Genomic DNA, 18710 nt, shown 5'->3' with positions numbered 1-18710 from the left:
CACAGGCCACTCCTACACCCACAATGTCCTGTGCCTCAGACCCATATGCACCCCAAGGAAGGTGCCACAGGTCACTCTTGCCCCCCCAATGTCCTGTGCTTCAGACCCACATCCACCCCATGGAAGGTGCCACAGGCCAATCTAGCACCCACAATATCCTGTGCCTCTGTCCCATATACACCCCATGGAAGGTGCCACAGGCCACCCATGCACCCACAGTGTCCTGTGCCTCAGACCCACATACACCCCATGGAAGGTGCCACAGGCCACTCCTCAGACACATACACCCCCTGGAAGGTACCACGGGCCACTCTTGCACCCACAATATCATGTGCCTCAGACACATACACCCCATGGAAGGTGCCACAGGCCACTCCTACACCCACAATGTCCTGTGCCTCAGACCCATATGCACCCCAAGGAAGGTGCCACAGGTCACTCTTGCCCCCCCAATGTCCTGTGCTTCAGACCCACATCCACCCCATGGAAGGTGCCACAGGCCAATCTAGCACCCACAATATCCTGTGCCTCTGTCCCATATACACCCCATGGAAGGTGCCACAGGCCACCCATGCACCCACAGTGTCCTGTGCCTCAGACCCACATACACCCCATGGAAGGTGCCACATGCCACCTATGCACCCACAGTGTCCTGTGCCTCAGTCCCACATACACCCCATGGAAGGTGCCACAGGCCACCCATGCACCCACAGTGTCCTGTGCTTCAGACCCACATCCACCCCATGGAAGGTGCCACAGGCCAATCTTGCACCCACAATATCCTGTGCCTCAGTCCCACATACACCCCATGGAAGGTGCCACAGGCCAGCCATGCACCCACAGTGTCCTGTGTCTCAGACCCACATACACCCTATGGAAGGTGCCACATGCCACCCATGCACCCACAGTGTCCTGTGCCTCAGACACATACACCCCATGGAAGGTGCCACAGGCCACTCTTGCACCCACAATGTCCTGTGCCTCAGACGCACATACACCCCATGGAAGGCGCCACAGGCCACTCTTGCACCCACAATATCCTGTGCCTCAGACACACATACACCCCATGGAAGGTGCCACAGGCCACTCCTACACCCACAGTGCCCTGTGTCTCAGACACATACACCCCATGGAAGGTGCCACGGGCCACTCTTGCACCCACAATATCCTGTGCCTCAGACCCATATGCACCCCAAGGAAGGTGCCACAGGTCACTCTTGCCCCCACAATGTCCTGTGCTTCAGACCCACATCCACCCCATGGAAGGTGCCACAGGCCAATCTTGCACCCACAATATCCTGTGCCTCAGACCCACATACATCCCATGGAAGGTGCCACAGGCTACCCATGCACCCACAATGTCCTGTGCCTCAGACCCACATGCACCCCACTGAAGGTGCCACAGGTGACCCTTGCACCCACAATATCATGTACCTCAGACACACATACACCCCATGGATGGTGCCATAGGCCACCCTTGCACCCACAATGTCATGCTTCTCAGACCCACATGCACCCCATGGAAGGTGCCACAGGTGACCCCTACACCCACAATATCATGTGTCTCAAACACATACACCCCATAGACAGTGCCACAGGTCACCCTTGCACCCACAATGTCACGCACCTCAGACACACAGGCACCCCATGGAATGCACTTCAGTTCCCCATAAACTCTATGGAAGGTGCCTCTTGTACCCAAGCACCCCAGCGTCCTGAGCCACAAGTACCCATGTACCCACACTGTCATGCGCCTCAGACCATCAAGCACGCCATGGAATGGGCCTTAGCTCCCCACGCACCACATGAATTGCACTTCAGGGCCCCATACACCCCTCCAAGGTGCCTCAAGCCCCCACGCACCCCCAGTGGCCACTGTACCCACAATGTCCTACATCCACATGCACCTGATAAAAGGCACCTCAGACACCCATTCGCCCACAATGCCTGGCACCTAGGGTCCCCACGCACACCAGGCATGTGCCTCAGCTCTCTGTGAACCAGCATGGAATGGACCTAGGGTCCATGGCCCACGTCATGGAAGGTGCCTCATATCCACATGTAATGCACCTGGAGTCCCCATGCACCCCCAATGAATGTATGCCAAGTCCCCATGCACCACAAGGAAGGTGACTCAGCTCCCCAGTTACCCTATGGCCTGTTTCAGAGGTCCCCAGTGCCCGAGGACCTCCCATGAACCCCATGGAATGAGCCTCAGGTTCACCATGCACCCCCGGTGGCCTGCATCTCAGGTCCCATGCACTCCCATGTAAGGAACGTCAGACTCCCCAAGTACCCCATGGACTTCAGGCCCCTATAGACCCCAAGGAAAGCACCTCTGGTCCCATGCACCCCAGTGGCCTGGTGCCTAAGGTCCCCCATGGAATGTGCCTCTGAACCCATGGGATGTGCTTCAGGCTTTCTATAGACCCACATGGAATGTTCTTTAGACTCCCCATGTACCCCAGTGGAATGTGCCTCAGGTCCCACCAGGGGTGCTCTCCATGGCAGGTCCTGCCATGGAATACACCTCATGGCTTGAGCCTCTGATCCCATTGCACCCCAGAGAATGTGCTTTACGATTCCTATGCACCGCACATGGAATGTCCTTCACCCCCTTAATTTGTTCACTCTTCCTGTATGGCTGCACCCTGATACCTTAGGTCATATTTTGCACTATTTAGTAATTGCTCTGTAATGTCCACCCGTTAACTCACCAACACCTGCTGAACATGTTTTAGTACTGTTCTCTTTATCACAGCAATCTAACCAAACCGATGCAGCGTAACCTGCACTGCAACCAAACCGATACACCGGGACCTGCACTGTAAACAAACCGATGCACCGTAATAAAACCGATGCACCATGATCTGCACTGCAACCAAACCGATGCACCCTGATCTGCACTGTAAACAAATCGATGCACAGTAATAAAACCGATGCACCATGATCTGCACTGCAACCAAACCGATGCACCCTGACCTGCACTGTAAACAAACCGATGCACAATAATAAAACCGATGCACCATGATCTGCACTGCAACCAAACCGATGCACCCTGACCTGCACTGTAAACAAACCGATGCACAGTAATAAAACCGATGCACCATGACCTGCACTGCAACGAAACCGATACACAAGGACCTGCACTGTAAATGCACTGCAACCAAACCAATGCACCCTGACCTGCACTGTAAACAAACCGATGCACAGTAATAAAACTGATGTACCATGACCTGCACTGCAACGAAACCGATGCACCCTGACCTGCACTGTAAACAAACCGATGCACAGTAATAAAACTGATGTACCATGACCTGCACTGCAACCTAACCGATACACCAGGACCTGCACTGTAATCAAGACATGCACTGTAATAAAATCGATGCACCATGATCTGCACTGCAACCAAACCGATGCACCGTGACCTGCACTCTGAACAAACAAATGCGCCATGACCTGCACTGTATCCAAACTGATAAACCGTGACCTGCACTGTAAACAAACCAAAGCTCAATGACCTGCACTGTATCCAAACCGATGCACTGTGACGTGCAATCTAAACAAACTGATGCACCATGACCTGCACTGTATCCAAACCGATGCACCCTTGCACTGTCACCTACACTGTACCCGAGACCTGCACTGTAACGAAACTGATGCACCATGACCTGCACTGTAACCAAACCAATCCACCATGACCCGCACTATACCCAAACCGATGAACCGTGACCTGCACTGTAACCAAACTGATGCACCATGACCTGCACTGTAAGCAAACTGATGCACCATGACCTGCACTGTAAACAAACTGATGCACCATGACCTGCACTGTAAACAAACTGCTGCACCATAATGGAATGGAAGAGAGAAAGAAAAAGAGATTGTTATTGCAATCTTAGGTTCGAATGTTATAATTACGTTTTGCTGCACATAAGTACAGAGTCACTTGTGGCCTGTTGGTAAAGCGTACTGTTAGAATGAAAATGTCACTTACCCAGTGTACATCTGTTCGTGGCATTAGTCGCTGCAGATTCACATGTTGTGCATAGCCCGCCATCTGGTGTTGGGTCGGAGTGTTACAAGTTGTTTTTCTTCGAAGAAGTCTTTCGAGTCACGAGACCGAGGGACTCCTCCTCCTTTGCTTCCATTGCGCATGGGCGTCGACTCCATCTTCGATTGTTTTCCCCGCAGAGGGTGAGGTAGGAGTTGTGTGTGTTAGTAATAGTGCCCATGCAATGGAGTGAATAAGTATGTACCAGTTAAGGTTTAAGTAATATATTTACAAAATGTACAAAGTTGAAGATAACTTCCAAACGGCTACAGGCTCCCGGGGAGGCGGGTGGGCACATGTGAATCTGCAGCGACTAATGCCACGAACAGATGTACACTGGGTAAGTGACATTTTCAGTTCGATGGCATGTGTAGCTGCAGATACACATGTTGTGCATAGACTAGTAAGCAGTTATCTCCCCAAAAGCGGTGGCGCAGCCTGTAGGAGTGGAAGTAGTCTGAAATAGAGTTCTTAGTACGGCTTGACCTACTGTGGCTTGTTGTGCGGATAGCACGTCTACACAGTAGTGCTTAGTAAATGTGTGAGGCGTAGACCATGTGGCTGCCTTACATATCTCGTTCATTGGAATGTTTCCTAGGAAGGCCATGCTAGCGCCTTTCTTTCGGGTTGAGTGTGCCCTTGGTGTAATGGGCAGCTCCCTTTTGGCTTTAAGGTAGCAGATTTGGATGCATTTAACTATCCATCTGGCTATACCCTGTTTTGATATTGGGTTCCCTGTATGAGGTTTTTGGAATGCAATAAACAGTTGTTTTGTTTTTCTGATTTGTTTTGTTCTGTCAATGTAGTACATTAGTGCTCTTCTGATGTCTAATGTATGTAGTGCCCTTTCAGCTACTGAGTCTGGCTGTGGGAAGAACACTGGTAGTTCTACCGTTTGATTTAAGTGGAACGGTGAAATAACCTTTGGTAGAAATTTTGGATTGGTTCTTAGGACTACCTTATTTTTGTGTATTTGGATATAAGGTTCTTGTATTGTAAACGCCTGAATTTCACTTACTCTTCTTAGAGATGTGATGGCGATGAGAAATGCAACTTTCCAGGTTAGGAATTGTATTTCACAAGAATGCATGGGTTCAAAAGGTGGACCCATGAGTCTCGTTAAGACGATGTTGAGGTTCCATGAAGGAACGGGTGGTGTCCTTGGTGGTATAATTCTTTTGAGGCCTTCCATAAACGCTTTAATGACAGGTATCCTAAATAGTGAAATTGAATGGGTAATCTGCAGGTATGCAGATATTGCTGCGAGGTGTATTTTAATGGAAGAGAAGGCCAGGTTTGATTTTTGTAAGTGTAGTAAGTAACCCACTACATCCTTTGGAGATGCGTGTAATGGTTGAATTTGATTCTTATGGCAGTAGCAAACAAACCTTTTCCATTTGCTTGCATAGCAGTGTCTAGTGGATGGTCTTCTAGCTTGCTTTATGACTTCCATACATTCTTGGGTGAGGTTTAAGTGTCTGAATTCTAGGATTTCAGGAGCCAGATTGCTAGATTCAGCGATGCTGGGTTTGGATGCCTGATCTGTTGTTTGTGTTGTGTTAGCAGATCTGGCCTGTTGGGTAACTTGACGTGGGGTACTACTGATAGGTCTAGCAGTGTTGTGTACCATGGTTGCCTCGCCCATGTTGGTGCTATCAGTATGAGTTTGAGTTTGTTTTGACTCAATTTGTTTACTAGATATGGAAGGAGAGGGAGAGGGGGAAAAGCGTACGCAAATATCCCTGACCAGTTCATCCATAGGGCATTGCCTTGGGACTGCCTGTGTGGGTATCTGGATGCGAAGTTTTGGCATTTTGCGTTCTCCTTTGTTGCAAATAAGTCTATTTGAGGTGTTCCCCAAATTTTGAAGTAAGTGTTTAGAATTTGGGGGTGAATTTTACATTCGTGGACCTGTTGGTGATCTCGAGAGAGATTGTCTGCAAGTTGATTCTGGATCCCTGGAATAAACTGTGCTATTAGGCGAATGTGGTTGTGAATTGCCCATTGCCATATCTTTTGTGCCAGGAGGCACAGCTGTGTCGAGTGTGTCCCCCCCTGTTTGTTTAGATAATACATTGTTGTCATGTTGTCTGTTTTGACAAGAATGTACTTGTGGGTTATGATGGGTTGGAATGCTTTTAACGCTAGGAAAACTGCTAGCAGTTCGAGGTGATTTATATGCAGCTTTGTTTGATGTACGTCCCATTGTCCTTGGATGCTGTGTTGATTGAGGTGTGCTCCCCACCCTGTCATGGAAGCATCTGTTGTTATCACGTATTGTGGCACTGGGTCTTGGAAAGGCCGCCCTTTGTTTAAATTTATACTGTTCCACCATAGAAGCGAGATGTATGTTTGGCGGTCTATCAACACCAGATCTAGAAGGTGACCCTGTGCTTGTGACCATTGTGATGCTAGGCACTGTTGTAAGGGCCTCATGTGCAGTCTTGCATTCGGGACAATGGCTATGCATGAGGACATCATGCCTAGGAGGTGTAATACCATCTTTGCCTGTATTTTTTGTGTTGGATACATGGTTTGTATAACTTTTTGGAAATTTTGAACCCTTTGTGGACTTGGAGTGGCTATTCCCCTTGTTGTGTCTATTGTTGCTCCTAGGTATTGCTGTACTTTGCACGGCAGGATGCGTGATTTCGCATAGTTGACGGAGAAACCGAGTTTGTAGAGGGTTTGTATGACCTGATCTGTGTGGTGTGAACACTTTGTCAGTGAGTTGGTCTTGATTAGCCAATCGTCTAGATACGGGAATACGTGTATTTGCTGCCTTCTGATGTGTGCAGCTACTACTGCTAGGCATTTTGTAAAGACTCTTGGTGCGGTTGTTATACCGAACGGCAATACTTTGAATTGGTAATGTATTCCTTTGAATACGAACCTTAGGTATTTCCTGTGCGAGGGATGTACCGGTATGTGGAAATATGCGTCTTTGAGATCTAAGGTTGTCATGTAGTCTTGTTGCTTTAGCAATGGTAACACTTCTTGTAGCGTGACCATGTGAAAGTGTTCTGATTTGATGTAGGTGTTTAGTGTTCTGAGATCTAGGATTGGTCTCAGCGTTTTGTCCTTTTTTGGTATTAGAAAGTACAGTGAGTAAACTCCTGTGTTTATTTTTGTACCTGGTACCGGTTCTATTGCGTTCTTTTGCAGTAATGCTTGAACTTCTATTTCCAGAAGGTCTGAATACTGTTTTGATATATTCTGTGTTTTTGGTGGTATATTTGGAGGGATTTGGAGAAATTCTATGCAATAACCATGTTGGATAATTGCTAAGACCCAAGTGTCTGTTGTTATTTCCTCCCAAGATTGGTAATACTGACTTATTCTTCCCCCCACTGGTGTTGTGTGGAGGGGATGAGTGACCTGTGAGTCACTGTTTGGTTGCAGGTGCTTTTGGGCTTTGAAATTTTCCCCTGTTTCTAGGGAATTGTCCTCCTCTGTACTGGCCCCGAAAGCCTCCCCTTTGGTACTGTCCCTGGTAGGTAGACGGTGTTGAATGTGAGGTACTGGCTTGTGTGGCCTGACCCCGAAACCCCCCTCTGAAGGTTGTTTTGCGGAAGGTGCCGAAAGTGCCTCTGCCCTGCGGGGAATAGAGTGCGCCCATGGCCTTGGCAGTGTCAGTGTCCTTTTTTAGCTTCTCAATTGCCGTGTCCACTTCAGGTCCGAACAATTGTTGCTCATTGAATGGCATATTGAGCACCGCTTGCTGTATCTCGGGTTTAAAGCCAGATGTACGTAACCACGCGTGCCTTCTTATGGTTACTGCTGTGTTAACTGTTCTTGCAGCTGTGTCAGCTGCATCCATAGAGGAGCGTATTTGGTTATTGGAGATGTTTTGTCCCTCCTCAACCACCTGTTTCGCCCTTTTTTGTAAATCCTTGGGTAGATGCTCGATGAGGTGCTGCATCTCGTCCCAATGGGCTCTATCATATCGCGCTAGGAGCGCTTGAGAGTTAGCGATGCGCCACTGGTTTGCAGCTTGTACTGCGACCCTTTTTCCGGCTGCGTCGAACTTGCGGCTTTCTTTATCCGGAGGTGGTGCATCGCCTGACGTGTGAGAGTTGGCTCTCTTGAGAGCTGCCCCTACTACAACCAAATCTGGTGGGAGTTGTGAGGTGATGAAAGCAGGGCCTGTGGGCGGTGCTTTGTATTTCTTTTCCACCCTTGGTGTTATTGCTCTACTCTTGACAGGCTCTTTGAAGATTTGCTTTGCGTGCCTTAGCATTCCTAGGAGCATAGGCAGGCTCTGGTAGGTGCTATGGGTGGAGGAGAGGGTGTTGAAAAGGAAGTCATCCTCGACAGGTTCCGAGTGTAGCGACACGTTATGGAACTCTGCTGCCCTAGCTACCACCTGTGAATACGCTGTGCTGTCCTCTGGTGGTGAGGGTTTGGTAGGATACGCCTCCGGACTGTTGTCTGACACTGGGGCGTTGTATAGGTCCCAAGCGTCCTGGTCATCTTGGCTCATGGTGGTGTGAGCCGGTGAGTGTGACGGAGTCTGCGCCGGTGATATGTAAGTTACAGGTGGAGGAGAGGGTGGCGGAGTTACCTTCTTCACCACTTTTGTTTGTGGTGCTTGTTCCTGTATTTGGAACTCAAGTCTCCTTTTTCTCCTAATAGGGGGAAGGGTGCTGATCTTCCCTGTTCCACTCTGTATAAAGATTCGCTTTTGAGTGTGGTCTACTTCAGTGGACTGTAAGTCTTCCTCGAATCTATGTTTGCGCAAGTGAGAGGACAGGGATCGCTCCTCTGAATATGAGCTGGTTGTTCGCTCGGTTGCCGGTCGTTTCGGCACCGAAACCATGTCCTTACTCGTTTTCGGCTCCGAGGCGACTTTCCTCTTTTTTGGAGTTGAAACCTCTCGGCGTCGATCCTCCTCGGTGCCGTTGTCTCTGCGTCGAGCAGCTTCGGCTCCGATGTCTCGGCGTCGATCTTTGTCAGCAGCACTTTCTTGGTCCCGAGATTGCTGCGTGCCTGTGTCTCGACCCGAGTCGGACGATCTCAGCACTAGTTCGGCCTTTTTCGGTGCCGATGGGCGGTCACCGACTTTATGGGTTGAGCCATGGCCTGTTGGCAGTGGCGTCCCCTGGGCCTTGTCTGTTCTCTTGTGTGCTGGCTTCGACGTCTTACTCACTGTTTCGTGGACGTCTAATTCCTCCGAGTCCGATTCATGGATGGAGAAGGCTTCCTCTTCTTCTCCTTGTTCCTCGAACTCTCGGTGTCCTGTCGGCGTGGACGCCATCTGTAATCTTCTGGCTCGCCGGTCACGGAGCATTTTTCGGGATCGAAACGCACGAAAGGCCTCACAAGTTTCTTCCTTGTGCTCGGGCGACAGGCACAGGTTACAGACCAAATGTTGGTCTGTATATGGGTATTTGTTGTGGCATTTAGGGCAGAATCGGAACGGGGTCCGTTCCATCAGCCTCGATGTTACACGCGGTCGGGCCGACCAGGCCCCGACGGGGGATCGAAATTACCCCGAAGGGCTACCGGAGCTCTTCACGATTCGATGCGGTGTCGATCCTATCTAATCCGAACGCAACAATACCGACGTAATTTTCAGAATTTCTAAATATCTTTCCGTTCCGAACCCGGACCGAAAAGGAACACGTCCGAACCCGATGGCGGAAAGAAAACAATCGAAGATGGAGTCGACGCCCATGCGCAATGGAAGCAAAGGAGGAGGAGTCCCTCGGTCTCGTGACTTGAAAGACTTCTTCGAAGAAAAACAACTTGTAACACTCCGACCCAACACCAGATGGCGGGCTATGCACAACATGTGTATCTGCAGCTACACATGCCATCGAACATGGGGTTTCTGGTTGGCTAGGGTATGCCCCTTAGTCAGGCAGAACCCATCCACTGTACTCAGGGCAAGGCGGTTACACACCAAAGACAACCTGTGCTCACTGTAGGAAAGTACCATCTTGCCTGTCATGTTACCCCCCATATTTCACTGTATATATGTGGTTTTAGTCTATGTGTCACTGGGACCCTACCAGGCAGGGCCCCAGTGCTCATAAGTATGTGCCCTGTATGTGTTCCCTGTGTGATGACTAACTGTCTCACTGAGGCTCTGCTAACCAGAACCTCAGTGGTTATGCTCTCTCTGCTTTCCAAATTGTCACTAACAGGCTAGTGACCAATTTCACCAATTCACAGTGGCATACTGGAACACCCTTATAATTCCCTAGTATATGGTACTGAGGTACCCAGGGCATTGGGGTTCCAGGAGATCCCTATGGGCTGCAGCATTTCTTCTGCCACCCATAGGGAGATCTGACAATTCGTACACAGGCCTGCCAGTGCAGCCTGAGTGAAATAACGTCCACGTTATTTCACAGCCATTTACCACTGCACTTAAGTAACTTATAAGTCACCTATATGTCTAACCTTCACCTGGTGAAGGTTGGGTGCAAAGTTACTTAGTGTGTGGGCACCCTGGCACTAGCCAAGGTAACCCCACATTGTTCAGGGCAAATTCCCCGGACTTTGTGAGTGCGGGGACATCATTACACGCGTGCACTATACGTAGGTCACTACCTATGTATAGCGTCACAATGGTAACTCCGAACATGGCCTGTAACATGTCTAAGATCATGGAATTGTCACCCCAATGCCATTCTGGCATTGGGGAGACAATTCCTTGATTCCCCGGGTCTCTAGCACAGAACCCGGGTACTGCCAAACTGCCTTTCCGGGGTCTCCACTGCAGCTTCTGCTGCTGCCAACCCCTCAGACAGGTGTCTGCCCTCCTGGGGTCCAGGCAGCCCTGGCCCAGGAAGGCAGAACAAAGGATTTCCTCTGAGAGAGGGTGTGACACCCTCTCCCTTTGGAAATAGGTGTGATGGCTGGGGAGGAGTAGCCTCCCCCAGCCTCTGGAAATGCTTTGATGCGCACAGATGCTGCCCATCTCTGCATAAGCCAGTCTACACCGGTTCAGGGATCCCCCAGCCCTGCTCTGGCGCGAAACTGGACAAAGGAAAGGGGAGTGACCACTCCCCTGACCTGCACCTCCCAGGGGAGGTGCCCAGAGCTCCTCCAGTGTGCCCCAGACCTCTGCCATCTTGGAAACAGAGGTGTTGCTGGCACACTGGACTGCTCCGAGTGGCCAGTGCCAGCAGGTGACGTCAGAGACTCCATCTGATAGGCTCTTACCTCTCTTAGTAGCCAATCCTCCTTCCTAGGTAGCCAAACCTCCTTTTCTGGCTATTTAGGGTCTCTGCTTTGGGGAATTCTTCGGATACCGAATGCAAGAGCTCACCAGAGTTCCTCTGCATCTCCCTCTTCACATTCTGCCAAAGGATCGACCGCTGACTGCTCAGGACGCCTGCAAAACCGCAACAAAGTAGCAAAGACGACTACTAGCAACCTTGTACCGCTCATCCTGCCGGCTTTCTCGACTGTTTCCAGGTGGTGCATGCTCTGGGGGTAGCCTGCCTCCTTTCTGCACCAGGAGCTCTGAAGAAATCTCCCGTGGGGCAACGGAATCTTCCCCCTGCAACTGCAGGCAACAAAAGACTGCATCACCGGTCCTCTGGGTCCCCTCTCAGCACGACGAGCGTGGTCCCTGGAACTCAGCAACTCTGTCCAAGTGACTCCCACAGTCCAGTGACTCTTCAGTCCAAGTTTGGTGGAGGTAAGTCCTTGCTTCCCCACGCTAGACTGCATTGCTGGGTACCGCGTTATTTGCAGCTGCTCCGACTCCTGTGCACTCTTCCAGGATTTCCTTCGTGCACAGCCAAGCCTGGGTCCCGACACTCTAACCTGCAGTGCACAACCTTCTGAGTTGTCCTCCGGCGTCGTGGGACTCCCTTTTGTGACTTTGCGTGGACTCCGGTTCACTCCTCTTCTAAGTGCCTGTTCCGGTACTTCTGCGGGTGCTGCCTGCTTCTGTGAGGGCTCCCTGGCTTGCTGGGCGCCCCCTCTGTCTCCTCATCCAAGTGGAGACATCCTGGTCCCTCCTGGGCCACAGCAGCATCCAAAGACCCTAACCGCGACCCTTGCAGCTAGCAAGGCTTGTTTGCGGTCTTTCTGCATGGGAACACCTCTGCAAGCTTCTTCACGACGTGGGACATCCATCCTCCAAAGGGGAAGTTCTCAGTCCTCTTCGTTCTTGCAACACACCAAGCTTCTTCCAACCGGTGGCAGCTTCCTTGCACCCTCAGCTGGCATTTCCTGGGCTCCTGCCCACTCTCAACACTGTCGCGACTCTTGGACTTGGTCCCCTTGTCTTACATGTACTCAGGTCTGGAAATCCACGGTTGTTGCATTGCTGGTGTTGGTTTTCCTTGCAGAATCCCCCTATCACGACTTCTGTGCTTTCTGGGGGTAGTATGTGCACTTTACACCTACCTTACAGGGTCTTGGGGTGGGCTGTTTTTCTAACCCTCACTGTTTTCTTACAGTCCCAGCGACCCTCTACAAGCTCACATAGGTTTGGGGTCCATTCGTGGTTTGCATTCCACTTTTGGAGTATATGGTTTGTGTTGCCCCTATAACTATGTGCTCCTATTGCAATCTATTGTAACTTTACACTGCTTGCATCACTTCCTTTTGCTATTACTGCATAATTTTGGTATTATGTACATATATCTTGTGTATATTTGGCATCCTCATACTGAGGGTACTCACTGAGATACTTTTGGCATATTGTCATAAAAATAAAGTACCTTTATTTTTAGTATATCTGTGTATTGTGTTTTCTTATGATATTGTGCATATGACACCAGTGGTATAGCAGGAGCTTTACATGTCTCCTAGTTCAGCCTAAGCTGCTTTGCCATAGCTACCTTCTATCAGCCTTAGCTGCTAGAAACACCTCTTCTACACTAATAAGGGATAACTGGACCTGGCACAAGGTGTAAGTACCCCTTGGTACCCACTACAAGCCAGGCCAGCCTCCTACACTCACCCCCTGGGAGCTCGGCACAGAGCAGTCAGGATTAGCCCCGGAGGTCATGTATATTGTTCATAAAACATAAACCGAAATGTTACTGTTCGTAACTACTGTGTATCATATGCCAGTTCCGAGTTAGTATTCGTTAGCAAGGCACAACCGATGTATATCAACAACATGACTCCACAAGTACAGTAGATAAATCTAACAGATTGTACTACGTCAGAGGCACCTGGTGAAATGTGCCACTGGCAAGTATCCCTGAGAAGGTCGGTTAGATTGTGCCACAGAGGAAAATTACAATTACTACCATAATATACAAGTCCTCAGATGTCTTTACAAATACTGAATAGGTATCGTAATATGGTACAATACACGCCTCTCCACCCTCACCAATCCCCACATGTAATCTTAAATATCATCCTAGGAAACAGAACATCTGCTGGTCTTTCTGAGGCCTGATTTGGGGGAAGGGGGAGGACTGGAGGGGGGAAAATGTTGGGGGGTTGAGGGGGTGGAGGGGCAGCAGAGAGTACGGCCGATGGGGGATGGAGGCAAGTCTTCCTGTGGACCCTCCAGGCATGGAAGGGCAACCAACCAGAAAAGAAATCAGGCCGCTCGCTAGTGAGAGCGGGACGGCCGTGCAACTCCCGCTCGGCCTCTAGCAAGACTAACCAGTGCTCCCTCATGGTCCCGTCACCACAGATAGGGGGGAAGCACCAACACTGTTGAAGATAGTGTGGAGTTCTCTCGGCCCCCCGTGTCTGGAGTCTCCCAAAGGGGGTTGGGGGCTGCCGCCCACATCCTCTAACCATGCAGTGTGGCTGCCCTGCACAGTACCTTCTTAGTGTTGTCGCGGTCCGAGGCAGGCTGGTGTCACCTGTTAAGGAATTGCGCGACGAGCCGGGATCTCGTCTTTGTCTGCCATGCTGCCTTCCTGCCACCAAGGTGTTCCCTTCCGTGCAGCTCTCAGGGCAGGGGCCTTCCTCCAGTGTCAATGCATGATAGTTCTGCTCACCTCATCACTGGCAATGGTGGGGGCCCGCTAGGGAGGTGTCAGACAGATGGTACTATCCAGAGAGGATAGGGGCTCCTAAGCAGCTCTGCTCCTGGCAGGTTGCCTATCATGATCCTTTGGCTGGTAGGGAACATATGGGGTGTCAATGCCGCTCACTTTCGTCTTGCCTGCTTGACTTCTTTCTTCAGCCCCAGATGGGCTAAGAGTGCGTCGTGGAAGGGTGGGGGTGTGGGGAGAGAAAGGTAAGTGCTCACCAGGCACCAAAGGGACACAAATGGAGCGCTTAGTATGCACTGGCCATAAAGGCCAGGGTGACACAAAAAAATGATTGCTAAGCGCTCATTTTGGACTAATCACAGGAGGTCACAAAGCGCTATAGTGGCAGGTCCAGGGCAGCAACCAACACACTCCACATGCTGGGTCCCTGGGAGAAAACTTGTAGGGGGTCACAAAGCAGTAGTAGTGGTAAGGTAAGGCCAGCACAACAAAACTAATGCTCACAGTGGTGATCTCTCTGGCAAGCACCATAGCGCTTTGGCAGTCCAGTGTCAGGGTACAGCTGGCAGCAGGGCAACATGCAGAAAAGCAATCCAGTGAGTTCTTTGTGCCACCCACAAGTAGAAGGTAGCAGGGCAACAACAGAAGAGAAGTACAGATGAGCACTTTAGGGCAGCTCAGCAGTCCTTCTGGCAGAGGTTCAGTCCCAGTTCCAAAAGTGCTGTAAAATCATGGGGTCAGAGCACCTGTACTTATACTCCAAAAATACTTTTGTTTAGGGAATAACTTCAAAGAAAACCTTTCAAGTGAAGCACAACACCCTTTGAACCCAGCCCTGTCTCCAGACATTAGTAAGGGATACTCAGCCCATTGTGGGAGGGCAGGACACAGCCTATTTACATGTAAGGTGTGAACGACCCTCTCTCTGTTCAGCCCAGGATGACTATCAGTATGCAGAAGCCTCTTCTGTCACACCCAGCCCTTCCTGTGTTATGGCTGTCTGGAGAATATGCACCAAGTGGAGTTGTCACTCTGCCCCGGACGTGGATTGAAGTCACACTGCAAAGTACTAGAGTTATAAGCACAGAGAAATGCCCACTTGCTAAAAGTGGCATTTCTAAAATAGTAATGCAAAATCCACCAACACCAGTAAGCAGGATTTCTCACTACCATTACAAACATATCAAACAAGCCAATGCTACTCCTTACATATCAGAAATTACCATTTAGACATGTATAAGGGAATTCCCAATACAAACCTATGAGGGTAGCAGCGCTCACAGTAGTGAACAACGAAATAGGCTGTTTTGTCACTACTAGAACATGCAAAAACATACAGGTACATGTTCTACCTTTTAAATACATAGCACCCTGCCTACAGGGCTATCTAGGGCCTACCTTACGAGTGATGTAGGCATAGTAAAAAGAGAGCTTAGGCACTGGCAAGAAGTTTGACTTGCCAAGTCAATGTGGCAATAAATTGAGAACACGGGCCCTGCAGTGGCAGGGCTGAGACAAGTTTGAAAGGCTACTTGGGTGTCACAATCAGCGCTGCAGGCCCAATAGTAGCATTTAATTTAAAGGAATTGGGTACATGGTATACCACTTTACAAGGGACTTACAGGTAGAATAAATATGCCAAAATGATATGTCATTTATACCAAGCTTTAGGGGAGAGAGCACATTCACTTTAGCACTGATTAGCAGTGGTAAAGTGCCCAAAGTCCTAAGGCCAATGAAAAGAGGGTCAGAAAAATAGGAGGATAAAGGGAAAAAGGTCTAGGTGTGTCAGTAGCCATATCCCTGGTTTATTTTCTTTTCAACGTCAAATATTTAAGGTAAATACCAACAGGTGATCTTACTCTTTTTACATGACAAATACACTTTTTTTTTTATCAATTTCTCAAGAAATATCGCATACTAAGCATATCATTCATCAAAGCCTAAAAAATCTCTTTCTCTCTCTCTAAATTTCTCTCCATCAATCTATTTCTTTAAATCTCTCACTCTCTCTCTTCTATCCCATAAAGGGACATAAAATAAAGAGAAGGAGATTGTTTTTGCCATGGTCTCTCCATACAATGACTTCAAAGCATCACACTAACAGGATGTTTGGTTTGAGTATTATAATTACGTTTTGATGCACAGCTGAACAGAGTCCCTTCTTGCCTAATGGTAAAGCTCTTGCACTGTCATTCAGAAGGCTGAAGGTTCAGATCCCAGTATCACATGGTAGTGTGCCTGTTTCTTCACTGATATTTTGAATTTTAAACATTCCTAATAATAGAACATTTACGTCTTTTTCTATTCAAAATCATTGGGTTGAATGTCATGGTTATGTGTGGACACTGCAACATAAGGAGTCACCTGTAGACTAGTGGTTAACATTTCAGATCCTCACAACGAAGGTTGAAGATTCAAGTCCAGGTGGGTCAGTGGTCATTTCCTTGCTTTAATTTTTTTTAAAGTTTAAATATTTCAAGTACATACTGAAAGTGATTGCACTCTATGTGACAAATTCATTTTTCTTTTCAGTTTGTCCAATAATATTTCATTCTAAGTATATCATTCATCAAAGACTAAAAAAAGATCTCTCTCTCTCTCAATTTATCTGTCAATCTCTTCCTCTAAATCTCTCTCTCTCTCTCCGTTTCTCACTTTCTCTCTTTCTGTCTTCCACCTCATAATGGCAGGTTTGGGTGTTTATATGGGGTAGCCCGCAGGGCCTGGCTGAAGGCCGTGCGTGGTACAGGGTTAGGTATATATATGGGGTAGGCTGCAGGGTCAGGCCACAGGCCACGCCCAGTGGCTAACACTGGCACGGGGTTTAGTGTTTATAGGGAGTTGGGCGCAGGGCCTGGCTGGCGGGTGGTTGTATTAACGTAAAGTAATTAAAAATACTTTTTGTTAAAAAACGTATACATTAATACAAAAAAACAAAAAAAACGCTACAGGGATGTTATAGTTAGAAAATAAACTTAATAAAACCCCATAGACATTCACTAAAAAAAAAAACAAAGGTTACAATAACATGAAGGTCAAGAAGGCATCTCTCTTGCCTGGTGAGATATGTTCACCAATAAGGAGGCAAGTATTCTGACTGAATTAATGTTACCAGTGAACTACTCTTTTTGAGGACACTATGCAAGTTCACTAAAACACTTGAGTACACGTTTCAGCAACACTTTAATTTGGACGTTTTCAGACACAATGCTCGAAGATTGGTCCACACTTACTCTTCACCCTCAGTTATGGGCAACCCCCTTGGCAGTGCCACTGAGGGCTCTGTATCCTCAGTGGCCAGCACATTCTGCCCCACTCCCCCCAAGACCTCTTACCTGGAACAGTGAGGTGGTCTGCAGCACACCAGAAGTGCAACACATCTCCCGGATGGAGTGCATGGCCAGCTGGGGGCAGCCCAAGTCCACTACCCGCAGACCCAGCTTGGAGGACAGGATAGGCCCTATGGTGGTACCGCAGGGGATGTCATTCCTCACCATGAATTCCTGAAACAGAGAGCGAGCAGGAGTGACAGTGAGAGTGGGGAAAGCAAAGGAAGTGAGAAAGTAAGAGGCAGGAAATAAGAGAGGGGCGTCGAAGACCAGAAAGGAGCATGGAGAGGGAGTGAGACACAGGTAATAGGGAAGGAGCATCTGTGAGGCAGGGAAGAGAGCGGGTGAATCAGCAAGGGACATAAAATCATGAAAAAACAATGCAAGAAAGAGAGGAGTATTGATGTGGAAAGAAGAGACATTGCAAGAAAATGTATTCAGATCCAGGACACACACAGCATTAGTGTCAGAGAGGGAAGACCATGAGAAGGAGAGAGAAAACTGTGAAAAGAGCAACACAAGGCAACAGAGACAAATGGCGAGAGAGGGACAAATCCATAAAGCGGAAGTTTGAGAAAGAAGGTGCATCAGATGTGGAACGGGGGTCAGACCTTAAGGAAACAAGGAGAGATAGGAGTTCTGGGATCACTAATGGAGAACGGAGGGAGCTTTAGAAGGGTAAGGAGGGAGTGAAACCCCCAATTCGGCTTTGATATCTCAACCTTAATGTGGAGGCGTCGAGAGGAGGAGAGATTGAGGATGTGGGAAGGAGGTCCAACAATTAATGTTGAAAAGAGTATGGGAAATGATGGTGGAGGAGGCCAAGGAGAGAACCATGCTGTACTCCTTCGTCTTGGTCCAGACAGCCAAGGGCTCCACGTTACCAAATGTTTGTTCCACCAAAGTGATGCTTCTGGATATTAACAGGGTTAAAGCACCTTTTGGACAGTGTTTGGCCCAATCTCCCTCTTAAGAGACATGTCAAGCTCCATGCTGGGGTAGAGTCTTTGGCCTGTGGTAAAGAGCCACCTGACTTAGGGACTAGTGACTTGAGTCTGCCGCAAAGAGCCTTACAGGAGCATTCAGAAGTCTTGTCTTGCAAACCCCACAAGATCCTTTACTTTTACACAAAGCCCTCCATGACAAGGGACCGGAATACCTCAACAGACGCCTCAGCTTCTACGTCCCCACCCGCCTCCTCCGCTCCTCTGGCCTCGCACTCGCTGCTGTCCCTCGCATCCGCCGCTCCACGGCGGGTGGGAGATCTTTCTCCTTCCTGGCGGCCAAGACCTGGAACTCCCTCCCCACCAGCCTCAGGACCACCCAGGACCACTCCGCTTTCCGGAGACTCCTAAAGACCTGGCTGTTCGAGCAGCGATAACCCCCCCTTTTTCC

At 49.1% G+C, this 18710-nt stretch overlaps 1 protein-coding gene across 2 annotated transcripts in view; it reads right to left on the bottom strand.

The window, feature by feature from the left end:
* DNPEP (aspartyl aminopeptidase) overlaps positions 1-18710 on the bottom strand; it is a 430726-nt gene that overhangs the window by 30911 nt on the left and 381105 nt on the right. For both annotated transcript variants that reach the window (XM_069227160.1, XM_069227161.1), the window contains exon 14: positions 17322-17489. In XM_069227160.1, the coding sequence (XP_069083261.1) occupies positions 17322-17489 (168 nt within the window). The remainder of the gene's footprint in view (positions 1-17321; positions 17490-18710) is intronic.

The sequence above is a fragment of the Pleurodeles waltl genome, chromosome 3_2, assembly GCF_031143425.1.
Source record: "Pleurodeles waltl isolate 20211129_DDA chromosome 3_2, aPleWal1.hap1.20221129, whole genome shotgun sequence".
Lineage (NCBI taxonomy): Eukaryota > Metazoa > Chordata > Amphibia > Caudata > Salamandridae > Pleurodeles > Pleurodeles waltl.
Note: the sequence above shows the minus strand (reverse complement) of the source record. Positions and strands in the feature narration are given on the sequence as shown.